We start from the raw sequence: 17,939 nt of genomic DNA on the forward strand, positions 1-17,939 counted from the left end.
ATAAGACTACCTTGATAAAATTGGCCTAAAAAGAATAAAGTCCTTCCAGGGACTCGAACCCCGAACCTCTCGAAACCCGCTAACACCCTACACCAATGCTCTGTGACTGTCTTTCTGTCATAAGTCCCAAACGATTTTAATTTATCTATTTTCTGTTTCACTTATTTCCCTTCTTCCTCACAACTCAGAAATCGACTCCCATTCAATTCATAATCAACCTATATTAGTGTTGAACTAAAAAAAAATATAAACATCAACCTGCTATCCTTCTGCCGTCGCTGATTGTAAAGAAAAAAAAAATCGATTTTTGTTTTAAGGATCGTTTTAGATAAAAGTTGTAACATGGAACAGGTTCTAGTCCTTTCATAGAAACTCTATAAATCCTCAATTGAAACAGAAAGATTAAAAACAAGCTTGAATTTCATGAAAAACACAAGTTTGATTTTTTTTAAAATCGATACTTTGATTCTAAAATTCAATCTCAATACCGAAAATTGGAACTTGAGACTTCACAGACAGTTTTATTATGAGATTACTAACACTTCTTCATTATTAAATTTTTAAAAATCGCTTGAAGAAGAATTATGGTGAATAAAAATTGAAGAACAGAGGTAGCGGTTTAAGTTTATTGATTTTCTGTTTTTAATTCCACTTGTACTGTGATGAAAGAGTTATATATAGATAGAAGTCGATTCTTTGATTGCGGTAACCCTGATTGTCGGTATTTACAAGTGAATTAGACGTGTAACAGAATTTGACAAGGAAATAAATCAAAAGCATAAACAAATAAAAAAAAGATATACGCAGATATGGATAGATATCTGATTTTGGATCTATATATGTTAACTTTCGAATCTTATTACAAAGTTAAAGACATAATTCACAATCAACAACAGTTGATTGATACCCATAACAACCGTACGAATTTGTTGGATCTTTTATAATTTTAATTAATATTAATAATGATTTTATTAATAAAATAAAAATACTGAAATCTTTTTAATAATAATAGTATATTAATACAGATATTTATAATTATCATAATAATATTTAGGATAATAATGCTATTAGTTATAATAATGGTTAGAATGATAATGTTAATAATACTATTAATATATTGTATTATTTATAATAATAGATGTATAATATTAAAATCTATTAATAGTAATTTTCTCAAAAACGATACTAATAATATTAACAAAGATAACCCTAGCAGTATTGATATAATAGATTTTATTATTTTCAATTAATAATTACTATATACTACAATTATATTTTAAATGTTATGTAAGTAATTAATTATATGTATTAAACAATTAATCACAAAGTATATTATTATACATTTAATATTCTGATAACGTTGACATAATATGTTTGAACCATTTATATGCAATATACTATATATATTCAAAATAAAAACCTTTTGTTATTTAAAGTTAGCTTTCATAATAGCTATATTACTTAATAGATCATTAATACTAATATAATTACATACATACATATTTATTTATACATTCCTAATTACAATTAAAGGTTCGCGAATCGTTAGGCTTGGTCAAGGGTAACTGACTATCCGAATATAGATTTCAAACTTTCTAGACTCAACATTACAGATTTTTGCTTATCGTGTCGGAAACATATAGAGATTAGGGTTTAAATTTGGTCGGAAATTTCCGGGTCGTTACAGTTTCTGATTAAATATGTGTTGAAGACTTTTGTGGTCGGTATATATAATACTTTTGACCCCATATAAGTAGTGCCTCCAAGTCTTTAATGCAAAAACAACCGCGCCTTATTCCAAATCATGCGTCGTATAATTTTGTTCGTGAATCTTCAATTGTCTAGACGCATAAGCAATCACCTTCGTTCGTTGCATTAATACACAATCGAGACCTTGCTTTGATGCTTCACAATAAATCACAAAATCATCATTCCCTTCAGGCAATGACAATATAGGTGCCGTAGTTAGCTTTTTCTTCAATAACTGAAACGCTTTCTCTTGTTCATCATTCCATTCAAATTTCTTCCCTTTATGCGTTAATGCAGTCAAGGGTTTTGCTATTCTGGAAAAGTCTTGGATGAACCTTCTGTAGTAACCAGCTAGTCCTAAAAACTGGCGTATGTGTTTCGGAGTTTTCGGGGTTTCCCACTTTTCAACAGTTTCTATCTTTGCCGGATCCACCTTAATACCTTCTTTGTTCACTATGTGACCGAGGAATTGAACTTCTTCCAATCAAAATGCACACTTTGAAAACTTAGCGTACAATTCTTCCTTCCTCAATACTTCTAACACCTTTCTCAAATGTTCACCGTGTTCTTGGTCATTCTTTGAGTAAATAAGTATGTCATCAATGAAAACAATGACAAACTTGTCAAGGTATGGTCCACACACTCGGTTCATAAGGTCCATGAACACAGCTGGTGCATTAGTTAAACCAAACGGCATGACCATAAACTCGTAATGACCGTAACGTGTTCTGAAAGCAGTCTTTAGAATATCATCTTCTTTCACCCGCATTTGATGATACCCGGAACGTAAGTCAATCTTTGAATAAACAGACGAGCCTTGTAGTTGATCAAATAAGTCGTCGATTCTCGGTAGTGGGTAGCGGTTCTTGATGGAAAGTTTGTTCAACTCTCGGTAGTCGATACACAACCTGAATGTACCATCTTTCTTCTTGACAAACAAAACAGGAGCTCCCCACGGTGATGTGCTTGGTCGAATGAAACCACGCTCTAAAAGTTCTTGTAATTGGCTTTGCAGTTCTTTCATCTCGCTGGGTGCGAGTCTGTAAGGAGCACGAGCTATTAGTGCAGCTCCTGGTACAAGATCTATTTGAAATTCAACGGATCGCTGTGGGGGTAATCCCGGTAATTCTTTCGGAAATACATCGGGAAATTCTTTTGCAATGGGAACATCATTGATGCTCTTTTCTTCAGTTTGTACTTTCTCGACGTGTGCTAGAACAGCATAGCAACCTTTTCTTATTAGTTTTTGTGCCTTCAAATTACTAATAATATGTAGCTTCGTGTTGCCCTTTTCTCCGTACACCATTAAGGGTTTTCCTTTTTCTCGTATAATACGAATTGCATTTTTGTAACAAACGATCTCTGCTTTCACTTCTTTCAACCAGTCCATACCGATTATCACATCAAAACTCCCTAACTCTACTGGTATCAAATCAATCTTAAATGTTTCGCTAACCAGTTTAATTTCTCGATTCCGACATATATTATCTGCTGAAATTAATTTACCATTTGCTAATTCGAGTAAAAATTTACTATCCAAAGGCGTCAATGGACAACTTAATTTAGCACAAAAATCTCTACTCATATAGCTTCTATCCGCACCCGAATCAAATAAAACGTAAGCAGATTTATTGTCAATAAGAAACGTACCCGTAACAAGCTCCGGGTCTTCCTGTGCCTCTGCCGCATTAATATTGAAAACTCTTCCGCGGCCTTGTCCATTCGTGTTCTCCTGGTTCGGGCAATTTTTAATAATGTGGCCCGGTTTTCCACATTTATAACAAACTACATTGGCATAACTTGCTCCGACACTACTTGCTCCGCCATTACTCGTTCCGACACCATTTGTTCCTTTCGTTCTATTAACCCCTGGTCCGTAGACCTCACACTTCGCCGCGCTATGACCATTTCTTTTACACTTGTTGCAAAATTTGGTGCAGAACCCCGAGTGATACTTTTCACACCTTTGGCATAGCTGCTTCTGATTGTTGTTGTTGTTGCGGTTATTATTGTTGTTGGGATGATTGTTGTAGTTGCTGTTGTTGTTGTTGTTGTTGTTGGGCCGTTTGTTGTAGTTGCGATTGATGTTGCGATTGTTGGGATAATTGTTGAGATTATTGTTGTAATTGCTGTTGTTGTTGTATTGGTGATTCTTATCACCGTTTTCCTCCCACTTTCTTTTGACTTGCTTCACATTGGCCTCTTCAGCAGTCTGTTCTTTAATTCTTTCTTCAATCTGGTTCACTAGTTTGTGAGCCATTCTACATGCCTGTTGTATGGAGGCGGGCTCGTGTGAACTTATATCTTCTTGGATTCTTTCCGGTAATCCTTTCACAAATGCGTCGATCTTCTCTTCCTCATCTTCGAATGCTCCCGGACACAATAGGCACAATTTTGTGAATTGTCTTTCGTACGTGGTAATATCAAATCCTTGAGTTCGTAACCCTCTAAGTTCTGTCTTGAGCTTATTGACCTCGGTTCTTGGACGGTACTTCTCGTTCATCAAGTGCTTGAATGCTGACCACGGTAGTGCGTATGCATCATCTTGTCCCACTTGCTCTAGATAAGTATTCCACCATGTTAACGTAGAACCTGTGAAGGTATGCGTAGCGTACTTCACTTTGTCCTCTTCAGTACACTTACTTATGGCAAAGACCGATTCGACCTTCTCGGTCCACCGTTTCAATCCGATCGGTCCTTCGGTTCCATCAAATTCCAAAGGTTTGCAGGCAGTGAATTCTTTGTAGGTGCATCCTACACGATTTCCTGTACTGCCAGATCCAAGGTTATTGTTGGTATGTAGCGCAGCCTGTACTGCGGCTATGTTTGAAGCTAGAAAAGTACGGAATTCCTCTTCATTCATATTCACGGTGTGTCGAGTAGTCGGTGCCATTTCCTTCAAAATAGTCAAATGGAACAAGTTAATCATACAGAATATTAAGAGTAGTTAATAGTATTTCGTAGCATAATATGAACTCATTTATAAAAGCTTTTTCTTCATATTAGCGTTTTATAAGTTTAAATTCGGGTAGTACCTACCCGTTAAGTTCATACTTAGTAGCTAATATACAATTCAACTACTACAATTCTATATGAAAAACTGATTGTAATAATATTTCGCGTTCAAACTTTTATACAATATTTTACAAACTTACAATACCGCTTATTTTACATAAAGCATGAAATATAGCACACAATAACTTTGATACAAGATAGTTGTGAAGATAATTCTAGCTAGTACACAAGTCGTTCAGCAAAGGCAATAAAGACACGTAATTCATACGTCCAGAAACAAGTCATGCATTCTGGTTTTACTAGGACTACTTCCCATCCTTGGTCTTGTGGAACATAACCGTTATGGCCGTTGATAAGACAGCGTGTTGTAACATCGTCAAAGGGACGAGGGTTACGTAATGACCAACAGTCTCGTAATAACCTAAAAACCTCATTTCTTACCCCAATTACCGACTCCGTCACTTGTGGGAATGTTTTGTTTAATAGTTGTAGCCCGATGTTCTTGTTCTCACTTTGGTGAGAAGTGAACATTACTAACCCGTAAGCATAACATGCTTCTTTATGTTGCATGTTAGCCGCTTTTTCTAAATCACGAAGTCCTATATTCGGATATACTGAGTCAAAATAATTTCTTAACCCGTTGCGTAAAATAGCATTTGGGTTCCCCGCAATATATGCATCAAAGTAAACACATCGTAACTTATGGATTTCCCAATGTGATATCCCCCATCTTTCGAACGAAAGCCTTTTATAAACCAAGGCATTCTTGGAACGTTCTTCGAATGTCTTACAAACTGATCTCGCCTTAAATAGTTGTGCCGAGGAATTCTGACCGACTCTAGACAAGATTTCATCAATCATGTCTCCGGGTAGGTCTCTTAAAATATTGGGTTGTCTATCCATTTTGTGTTTTTATACTGTAAAATAGACAAGAGTTAGATTCATAAAAAAAATACTTATTAATACAAGCAATTTTTACATATATCATAAAGCATAAGCACACTATATTACATATATTACACCGCACGAATACAACTATCTTATTCCGACTCGCTCGTTTCTTCTTGTTCGGTTTTGGTTCGTTTTGCCAAGTTTCTAGGGATATGTGATGTTCCCCTAATACGAGCCGTCGTTGTCCACATTGGTTTAGAAAAACCTGGTGGTTTAGAGGTTCCCGGGTCATTGTTACAACTTAAGGACTTCGGGGGTTGACGATACATATAAAGATCATCGGGGTTGGAATTAGATTTCTCTATTTTTATGCCCTTTCCCTTATTATTTTCTTTTGCCTTTTTAAATTCAGTTGGGGTAATTTCTATAACATCATCGGAATTCTCGTCGGAATCCGATTCATCGGAGAATTGGTAATCCTCCCAATATTTTGCTTCCTTGGCGGAAACACCATTGACCATAATTAACCTTGGTCGGTTGGTTGAGGATTCTCTTTTACTTAACCGTTTTATTATTTCCCCCACCGGTTCTATTTCTTCTTCCGGTTCCGATTCTTCTTCCGGTTTCGATTCTTCTTCCGGTTCCGACTCTTCTTCCGGTTCCTCTTCGGGAACTTGTGAATCAGTCCACGAATCATTCCAATTTACATTTGACTCTTCATTATTATTAGGTGAGTCAATGGGACTTGTTCTAGAGGTAGACATCTATCACATAATATCAAACACGTTAAGAGATTAATATATCACATAATATTCATATGTTAAAAATATATAGTTTCCAACAAAAATGTTAAGCAATCATTTTTAAAAAAAAACACGGTCGAAGTCCAGACTCACTAATGCATCCTAACAAACACGATAAGACACACTAATGCAAATTTTCTGGTTCTCTAAGACCAACGCTCTGATACCAACTGAAATGTCCCGTTCTTATTGATTAAAAACGTTCCATTTTAATTGATTTCGTTGCGAGGTTTTGACCTCTATATGAGACGTTTTTCAAAGACTGCATTCATTTTTAAAACAAACCATAACCTTTATTTCATAAATAAAGGTTTAAAAAGCTTTACGTAGATTATCAAATAATGATAATCTAAAATATCCTGTTTACACACGACCATTACATAATGGTTTACAATACAAATATGTTACATCGAAATCAGTTTCTTGAATGCAGTTTTTACACAATATCATACAAACATGGACTCCAAATCTTGTCCTTATTTTAGTATGCAACAGCGAAAGCTCTTAGTATTCACCTGAGAATAAACATGCTTTAAACGTCAACAAAAATGTTGGTGAGTTATAGGTTTAACCTATATATATCAAATCGTAACAATAGACCACAAGATTTCGTATTTCAATACACATCCCATACATAGAGATAAAAATCATTCATATGGTGAACACCTGGTAACCGACATTAACAAGATGCATATATATATAAGAATATCCCCATCATTCCGGGACACCCTTCGGATATGATATAAATTTCGAAGTACTAAAGCATCCGGTACTTTGGATGGGGTTTGTTAGGCCCAATAGATCTATCTTTAGGATTCGCGTCAATTAGGGTGTCTGTTCCCTAATTCTTAGATTACCAGACTTAATAAAAAGGGGCATATTCGATTTCGATAATTCAACCATAGAATGTAGTTTCACGTACTTGTGTCTATTTTGTAAATCATTTATAAAACCTGCATGTATTCTCATCCCAAAAATATTAGATTTTAAAAGTGGGACTATAACTCACTTTCACAGATTTTTACTTCGTCGGGAAGTAAGACTTGGCCACTGGTTGATTCACGAACCTATAACAATATATACATATATATCAAAGTATGTTTAAAATATATTTACAACACTTTTAATATATTTTGATGTTTTAAGTTTATTAAGTCAGCTGTCCTCGTTAGTAACCTACAACTAGCTGTCCACAGTTAGATGTACAGAAATAAATCGATAAATATTATCTTGAATCAATCCACGACCCAGTGTATACGTATCTCAGTATTGATCACAACTCAAACTATATATATTTTGGAATCAACCTCAACCCTGTATAGCTAACTCCAATATTCACATATAGAGTGTCCATGGTTGTTCCGAAATATATATAGATGTGTCGACATGATAGGTCGAAACATTGTATACGTGTCTATGGTATCTCAAGATTACATAATATACAATACAAGTTGATTAAGTTATGGTTGGAATAGATTTGTTACCAATTTTCACGTAGCTAAAATGAGAAAAATTATCCAATTTGTTTTACCCATAACTTCTTCAATTTAAATCCGTTTTGAGTGAATCAAATTGCTATGGTTTCATATTGAACTCTATTTTATGAATAGAAACAGAAAAGTATAGGTTTATAGTCGGAAAAATAAGTTACAAGTCATTTTTGTAAAGGTAGTCATTTCAGTCGAAAGAACGACGTCTAGATGACCATTTTAGAAAACATACTTCCACTTTGAGTTTAACCATAATTTTTGGATATAGTTTCATGTTCATAATAAAAATCATTTTCTCAGAATAACAACTTTTAAATCAAAGTTTATCATAGTTTTTAATTAACTAACCCAAAACAGCCCGCGGTGTTACTACGACGGCGTAAATCCGGTTTTACGGTGTTTTTCGTGTTTCCAGGTTTTAAATCATTAAGTTAGCATATCATATAGATATAGAACATGTGTGTAGTTAATTTTAAAAGTCAAGTTAGAAGAATTAACGTTTGTTTGCGAACAAGTTTAGAATTAACTAAACTATGTTCTAGTGATTACGAGTTTAAACCTTCGAATAAGATAGTTTTATATATATGAATCGAATGATGTTATGAACATCATTACTACCTCAAGTTTAGTAGGTAAATCTACTGGAAGTGACAAGAAATGATCTAGCTTCAAAGGATCTTGGATGGCTTGAAAGTTCTTGAAGTATGATCATGACACAAAAACAAGTTCAAGTAAGATTTTTACTCGAATTAAGATAGTTTATAGTTATAGAAATTGAATCAAAGTTTGAATATGAATATTACCTTGAATAAGAAAGATAACCTACTGTATATAACAAAGGTTTCTTGATCTTAGATGATTACTTGGAATGGATTAGAAAGCTTGGAAGTAAATTAGTAAACTTGAAGGGATTTTTGAAGTGTTCTTGAAGTGTTCTTCCTATGATGATTATAGCTTGATTCTTGAAGTTATTTTTGATGAATATGATGATTAACTACTGGAAAAATACGTTCATAATAGTGTGTGTGTGTGTGTGTGTTGAGAGAGAATTAGAAAGAGAATTGGAAGTGAAATGGAGTGAATGATGAGTGGTAATTGATGAGTGGTGGGTGGGGTTAAAAGGAGTTCTAGTTAGTTGACTAGCTCATGGTAGAAGTTAAAATTGATTAGTCATACATGACATAATCAAGAATGGAATCCCATGCTAGTTCCTATTGGTATATACTCATAGTAAGTACGTTTTGAAGCTGTGTATAATACGAGTAAGAATACGACTAGAATTCTTGATGAAAGAAAAGAATGGAAAAGTAACTGTAACCATTTTCGTTAAGTATGAGTGTTTTGATATATGTCTTGAAGTCTTCCAAAAGTATTTTAATACATCTAAATACACTACTTGTATATACATTTTAACTGAGTCGTTAAGTCATCGTTAGTCGTTACATGTAAGTGTTGTTTTGAAACCTTTAAGTTAACGATCTCAATTAATGTTGTTAACCCATTGTTTATTATATCTAATGAGATGTTAAATTATTATATTATCATGATATTATGATATATTAATATATCTTAATATGATATATATACATTTAAATGTCGTTACAACGATAATCGTTATATATATGTCTCGTTTCGAAATCCTTAAGTTAGTAGTCTTGTTTATATGTATATAACTCATTGTTAATATACTTATGGAGATACTTACTTATCATAATCTCATGTTAACCATATGTATATCCATATATATATCGTCATGTCGTTTTTACAAGTTTTAACGTTCGTGAATCGCCGGTCAACTTGGGTGGTCAATTGTCTATATGAAACATATTTCAATTAATCAAGTCTTAACAAGTTTGATTGCTTAACATGTTGGAAACATTTAATCATGTAAATATCAATCTCAATCAATATATATAAACATGGAAAAGTTCGGGTCACTACATCCGATTTGTTGGAGTGAAGTGGGGGATAGACAGATTACGGGTCCGGAGATAATACAAGAAACTACCGAGAAAATCATCCAAATTCAACAAAGATTGAAAACCGCCCAGAGTCGACAAAAGAGCTACGCGGACAGTAAAAGAAAAGATATAGAGTTTGAAATTGGAGAAATGGCCATGCTTAAGGTTTCACCTTGGAAAGGCGTTGTTCGATTTGGTAAACGGGGGAAACTAAATCCAAGGTACATTGGACCATTCAAGATTATAGATCGTGTCGGACCAGTAGCTTACCAACTGGAGCTACCTCAACAACTCGCGGCTGTACATAACACTTTCTACGTCTCAAATTTGAAGAAATGTTTTGCTAAAGAAGATCTCACTATTCCGTTGGACGAAATCCAAATCAATGAAAAACTTCAATTCATTGAAGAACCGGTCGAAATAATGGATCGTGAGGTTAAGAGACTTAAACAAAACAAGATACCGATTGTTAAGGTTCGATGGAATGCTCGTAGAGGATCCGAGTTCACCTGGGAACGAGAAGATTAGATGAAGAAGAAATACCCGCACTTATTTCCAGAAGATACGTCAACACCTCCAACTGCTTAAAATTTCGGGACGAAATTTATTTAACGGGTAGGTACTATAGTGACCCGAACTTTTCCATGTTTATATATATTAAATGAAATTTTTATTTACATGATTAAGTGTTTCCAACATGTTAAGCAATCAAACTTGTTAAGACTTGATTAATTGAAATAGGTTTCATATAGACAATTGACCACCCAAGTTGACCGGTGATTCACGAACGTTAAAACTTGTAAAAACTATATGATGACATATATATGGATATATATATATTTAACATGATATTATGATAAGTAAACATATCATTAAGTATATTAACAATGAACTACATATGTAAAAGCAAGACTACTAACTTAATGATTTTGAAACGAGACATATATGTAACGATTATCGTTGTAACGACATTTAATGTATATAAATCATATTAAGAGATATTCATACATCATATTATCATGATAATATAATGATTTAAATCCTCATTTGATATTATAAACATTGGGTTAACAATATTTAACAAGATCGTTAACCTAAAGGTTTCAAAACAACACTTACATGTAACGACTAACGATGACTTAACGACTCAGTTAAAATGTATATACATGTAGTGTTTTAATATGTATTCATACACTTTTGAAAGACTTCAAGACACTTATCAAAATACTTCTACTTAACAAAAATGCTTACAGTTACATCCTCGTTCAGTTTCATCAACAATTCTACTCGTATGCACCCGTATTCGTACTCGTACAATACACAGCTTTTAGATGTATGTACTATTGGTATATACACTCCAATGATCAGCTCTTAGAAGCCCATTTGAGTCACCTAACACATGTGGGAACCATCATTTGGCAACTAGCATGAAATATCTCATAAAATTACAAAAATATGAGTAATCATTCATGACTTATTTACATGAAAACAAAATTACATATCCTTTATATCTAATCCAAACACCAACGACCAAAAACACCTACAAACACTTTCATTCTTCAATTTTATTCATCTAATTGATCTCTCTCAAGTTCTATCTTCAAGTTCTAAGTGTTCTTCATAAATTCTACAAGTTCTAGTTACATAAAATCAAGAATACTTTCAAGTTTACTAGCTCACTTCCAATCTTGTAAGGTGATCATCCAACCTCAAGAAATCTTTGTTTCTTACAGTAGGTTATCATTCTAATACAAGGTAATAATCATATTCAAACTTTGGTTCAATTTCTATAACTATAACAATCTTATTTCAAGTGATGATCTTACTTGAACTTGTTTTCGTGTCATGATTCTGCTTCAAGAACTTCGAGCCATCCAAGGATCCGTTGAAGCTAGATCCATTTTTCTCTTTTCCAGTAGGTTTATCCAAGGAACTTAAGGTAGTAATGATGTTCATAACATCATTCGATTCATACATAAAAAGCTATCATATTCGAAGTGGTAAACTAGTAATCACTAGAACATCGTTTAGTTAATTCTAAACTTGTTCGCAAATAAAGCTAATCCTTCTAACTACACTTTTAAAATCAACTCTACACATTATCTATATCTATATGATATGCTAACTTAATGATTTAAAACCCGGAAACACGATAAACACCATAAAACCGGATTTACGCCGTCGTAGTTACAACCGGGGGCTGTTTTGGTTTGGATAATTAAAAACTATGAAAAACTTTGATTTAAAAGCTATACTTCTGGGAAAATGATTTTTCTTATGAACATGAAACCATATCCAAAAATCATGGTTAAACTCAAAGTGAAAGTATGTTTTTCAAAACAGTCATCAAGATGTCATTCTTTCGATGGAAATGACTACCTCTTTCAAAAACGACTTGTAACTTATATTTCCAACTATAAACCTATACCTTTTCTGTTTAGTTTCATAAAGTCAAGTTCAATACGAAACCGTGGCCGCTTAAATCACTCAAAACGGATTAGAAACGAAGAAATGGCGAGCAAAACAAAATTGGTAAAAACTACTCATTTTAGCTACGTGAAAATTGGTAACAAATCTATTCCAACCATAACTTAATCAACTTGTATTGTATATTATGTAATTTTGAGATACCATAGACACGTATACAATGTTTCGACCTATCATGTCGACACATCTATATATATTTCGGAACAACCATAGACACTCTATATGTGAATGTTGGAGTTAGCTATATAGGGTTGAGGTTGATTCCAAAATATATATAGTTTGAGTTGTGATCAATACTGAGATATGTATACACTGGGTCGTGGATTGATTCAAGATAATATATATCGATTTATTTCTGTACATCTAACTGTGGACAACTAGTTGTAGGTTACTAACGAGGACAGCTGACTTAATAAACTTAAAACATCAAAATGTATTAAAAGTGTTGTAAATATATTTTGAATATACTTTGATATATATGTACATATTTGTTATAGGTTCGTGAATCGACCAGTGGAAAAGTCTTACTTCCCGACGAAGTAAAAAAATCTGTGAAAGTGAGTTATAGTCCCACTTTTAAAATCTAATATTTTTGGGATGAGAATACATGCAGGTTTTATAAATGATTTACAAAATAGACACAAGTACGTGAAACTACATTCTATGGTTGAATTATCGAAATCGAATATGCCCCTTTTTATTAAGTCTGGTAATCTAAGAATTAGGGAACAGACACCCTAATTGACGCGAATCCTAAAGATAGATCTATTGGGCCTAACAAACCCCATCCAAAGTACCGGATGCTTTAGTACTTCGAAATTTATATCATATCCGAAGGGTGTCCCGGAATGATGGGGATATTTTTATATATGCATCTTGTTAATGTCGGTTACCAGGTGTTCACCATATGAATGATTTTTATCTCTATGTATGGGATGTGTATTGAAATATGAAATCTTGTGGTCTATTGTTACGATTTGATATATATAGGTTAAACTTATAACTCACCAACATTTTTGTTGACGTTTAAAGCATGTTTATTCTCAGGTGAATACTAAGAGCTTCCGCTGTTGCATACTAAAATAAGGACAAGATTTGGAGTCCATGTTTGTATGATATTGTGTAAAAACTGCATTCAAGAAACTGATTTCGATGTAACATATTTGTATTGTAAACCATTATGTAATGGTCGTGTGTAAACAGGATATTTTAGATTATCATTATTTGATAATCTACGTAAAGCTTTTTAAACCTTTATTTATGAAATAAAGGTTATGGTTTGATTTAAAAATGAATGCAGTCTTTGAAAAACGTCTCATATAGAGGTCAAAACCTCGCAACGAAATCAATTAATATGGAACGTTTTTAATCAATAAGAACGGGACATTTCAGTGGTGGTGGGTGGTGATGGTGGGTAGTGGTGGGTGGTGGTGGTGGGTGGTGGTGTGAGGTGGTGGGTGGTGGTGGTGGTGGTTAGTGGTGGTGGTGATTGATGGTGGTGGGTGGTGGTGGTGGTTGGTAGTAGTGGTGGTGATTGGTGGTGGTGGTTGGTGGTGGTTGGTGGTGGTGGTTGGTGGTGGGTGGTGGTGGTGGTTGATGGTGGTAGGTGGTGGGTGGTGGTGGGTGGTGGTAGGGGGTGGTGGTTAGTGGTGGTGGTGGTTAGTGGTGGTGGTGGTTGGTGGTGGTTGGTGGGGGTTGGTGGTGGTGGTGGTAGGTGGTGGGTGGTGGTGGTGGGTAGTGGTGGTAGGTGGTGGGTGGTGGTGGTTGGTGGTGGTGGTGGTTGATGGTTGTGGGTGGTTGGTGGTGGTGGTTGGTGGTGGTGGTGGGTGGTGGTGGTGGTTGTCGGTGGTGGGTGGTGGTGGGTGGGTTGTGGTGGTGGGTGGTGGTGGGTGGTGGGTGGTGGCGGTGGTTGTTGTCGGTAGTGGTGGGTAGTGGCGGTGGTTGATGGTGGTGGGTGGTGGTGGGTGAAGGTGGTTGGTGGTGGGTGAAGGTGGTTGGTGGTGGTGGTTGGTGGGTGGTGGTGGGGGGTGGTGATGGATGGTGGTGGTAGGTGGTGGTTGATGGTCGTGGATGGTGGTTGTGAGTGGTGATGAAGGTAGTTCATAATATGTTAACTTTTGTATAATTAATTTTTATTACTTATAATTATTAAAATGACCTTTTTACCCTTCTATGTATTTTAACCTAAATTGTAATTTTATGCTATTTTGTGGTTCATATTTGCTAATTCAGTTTGTACTCATTTTAAACTTAGCCACGGATCGTGCTCATATATATATATATATATATATATATATATATATATATATATATATATATATATATATATATATATATACTCGGAAGTTATCAAAGTCTGTTAAGTTCAAGTGCTTGATAGACTAAACGTTTGAAACATCATCATCAAAATAAAATATATTTATATCTATATTGGACTTAAGACTAAAAACTAAAAAGTAACTTTTTTGATTATTTTATACAAAAAAAATAACGATTAAACTAATTTGAAAAATAACGATTAAACTAATTTGCAGTTAGATTCAGCCCGTAGAAAGTGGAGTGGTCATTTGAAGTTTATAAAATATGCCGAAAGCGTAAAAGAATATACCCTTGAAAGATACTAATTCTCATACTATTTGTTGCATATAAATCTAAACCCCTAATCTTCCATCAACCTCGTATCAAATCTTCACACAGGTCAGTATCAGTTCTGTCCTATATTCTTTCTTTGAATTTCTATTTCTGCGAGTCAATTTCAATTCTTTAGTCACTTCTTATAATTTATATATTATTAGGCTATTTTCAAAACGTAACATTCATAGTGATTTAGTGATTAATTATTAATTTTGGAGCGATAATTAGCTAATTTTAAAATATTTTTCATTGCGTTAACGATAGGTTAAAAGTTACGGTCTTGAAAAATCACAACTATAGATATTACTGTAGTATTTATATTATTATGAATTATGTCAAGTGTTTGTCATATATGCATGCGCATGCATGAATCATAATTTTACATTTCATAAGCAAACATTACCACATATGCTTGTATGTATACTATATTATTTAATGATCATGAATTATTCATGATAAAACTAATGGAAATTTGTTGCTCTCTGGTTTCAGGATTTCAAGAAATCGATATCGAATAGAGGATACAGAATGGCAACATCAGGGAATTTGAAAGTTTTAACTGCTCTTGATGGTGCCAAAACACAATGGTATCATTTCACCGCGATTGTAATCGCGGGGATGGGGTTCTTTACAGACGCTTACGACCTGTTTTGTATCTCGCTTGTAACGAAAATGCTTGGCAGAATTTACTACACGAAAACGGGTGCACCTAAGCCCGGAATTTTACCACCAAATGTATCGGCTATGGTAAACGGCGTGGCCCTAGTTGGGACCCTTGCGGGCCAGTTGTTTTTCGGGTGGCTTGGCGATAAGCTTGGAAGAAAAAAAGTTTATGGTATCACACTTATGCTCATGTGTCTTTGTTCTATTGCTTCGGGTTTGTCTTTTGGAAGCAGCCCGAAAACAGTGATGACTACTCTTTGTTTCTTCCGGTTTTGGCTCGGGTTCGGGATTGGTGGTGATTATCCGCTATCAGCCACGATAATGTCAGAGTATTCGAATAAGAAAACTCGAGGCGGTTTTATTGCTGCTGTGTTTGCAATGCAAGGGTTTGGGATTTTAGGAGGAGGGGTGTTTGCGATTATTGTGTCGTCAGTTTTTGATTCACAGTTCAAGGCTCCATCGTACGAGGTTGACCCGGTCAAATCGATGGTTCCTGAGGCTGATTATGTTTGGAGAATCATTCTGATGGTCGGAGCTCTCCCGGCTCTATTGACTTTCTACTCGAGGTCAAAGATGCCAGAAACAGCACGTTACACTGCCTTAGTGGCGAAAAACGCCACTAAGGCAGCTTCAGACATGTCGAAAGTTGTGAACATGGAGATCGAGTCGGATCAACTAAAGGTTGACACGAATACTGAAAAAAACTTCGGTGTTTTTAGCAAAGAGTTTGTTAAGCGTCACGGACTACACTTGCTTGGAACAACCTCTACTTGGTTTCTACTCGATATCGCGTTTTACAGTCAAAATCTGTTCCAAAAGGACATATTCACCGCCATTGGTTGGATCCCACCAGCAAAAACGATGAACGCGATTGAAGAAGTTTACAGAATAGCAAGAGCTCAAACACTAATCGCACTCTGCAGTACTGTTCCTGGATACTGGTTTACCGTCTTCTTGATCGATAAAATAGGACGATTCACGATTCAACTAATTGGTTTCTCAATGATGACGATCTTTATGTTCGCGTTAGCGTTTCCTTACCACCACTGGACCAGGCCCGAAAACAATATCAAATTTGTGGTGATGTACTCGTTGACATTCTTCTTTGCAAATTTCGGTCCAAACACAACCACATTTGTGGTCCCCGCAGAGATCTTCCCAGCTAGAGTAAGGTCGACTTGCCATGGTATCTCGGCTGCATCGGGAAAACTAGGAGCTATGGTGGGTGCGTTCGGGTTCTTGTATTTGGCTCAGAATAAAGATCCGGCTAAGACAGATGCGGGTTATCCGGCAGGTATTGGTGTGAAAAACGCACTGATTGTGTTGGGTGTAGTTAACTTTTTAGGAACGTTGTGTACGTTTTTAGTACCTGAATCGAAAGGGAAGTCTCTTGAAGAAATGTCTGGGGAAGTCGAAAAGGAGACTGCTGATTCACAGGCTTAAAATAGAGTTGTATGTATCAGGCACCGTTAGTTCATGGTTATGAGCATAATTCAAATATTTCAAATAAAAATTTTGCTACTGTTTTGTTTCCAGTTTTCATTTTATCCTTGGGTGGCAATTTTAACCCATTAATGGGGTTAGTTCAGGTTACATTTGATTTCAAACGGCTGTAACTAAGTGAGAAAACTTGATCAAAACTTTCAAACTAATGTTTGACTGTAACCATGTTTTACACACTTTTCAAATATTAAAAAAAAAAAAAAAAAGAGTACAAAACTTAGAGATAAAAACAATAAGGATCGAACAGTTCAGAATTTGTCCGAAGTGCATTCTTTATGCGTATATCATCCAAAATCATGTTGTTAAAATAAAAAAATCAAATTAATGATGGAGAATACATTTTTTTTTTCGAACAACGATTGGGATCATCCGAGAGGGACTAAACCACCTGTTGCGATCATCTCCCGTTTCGACTATGCCGATGCATCGATAATAACCCCGCCCCCGTCGCTGCCCGGGAGGAAACCTTGAAACCGATCCAAGGGCACGGCCAAGTAAAACCCCCCTCCCCTTTACCCCCCAAACGATATGGGAAAGGTGCCATGGGTGGATACTTTATGACAGGGATGAAATTGTGTTTTTAATATGTAGCCAACGGGGGTCGAACTCCTGACCTCCCCTAAAGGATGTTTCACCTCCCCTAAAGGATGTTTCACACACTTGTTATTTACAAAAAAATGAGGACAAAAATGTATCAAGTCAACACAACCCAGCTGGACCCATATTAGAGAATTACCCATTTG

General features: G+C 35.3%; 1 protein-coding gene across 1 annotated transcript; it reads left to right on the top strand.

The window, feature by feature from the left end:
- Positions 1 to 15,558: 15,558 nt before the first annotated feature.
- Positions 15,559 to 17,136, top strand: LOC139852136 (probable inorganic phosphate transporter 1-7). The gene has a single exon (XM_071841361.1). It carries the CDS (start codon positions 15,559 to 15,561, stop codon positions 17,134 to 17,136), a length of 1,578 nt encoding a protein of 525 aa, XP_071697462.1.
- The last annotated feature ends 803 nt before the right edge of the window (positions 17,137 to 17,939 follow it).

Source organism: Rutidosis leptorrhynchoides, chromosome 6 (genome assembly GCF_046630445.1).
Source record: "Rutidosis leptorrhynchoides isolate AG116_Rl617_1_P2 chromosome 6, CSIRO_AGI_Rlap_v1, whole genome shotgun sequence".
NCBI lineage: Eukaryota > Viridiplantae > Streptophyta > Magnoliopsida > Asterales > Asteraceae > Rutidosis > Rutidosis leptorrhynchoides.

Coding starts and splice junctions, on each gene's coding strand:
- LOC139852136 (XM_071841361.1), top strand. CDS start 15,559: ATGGCAACATCAGGGAATTTGAAAGTTTTAACTGCTCTTGATGGTGCC.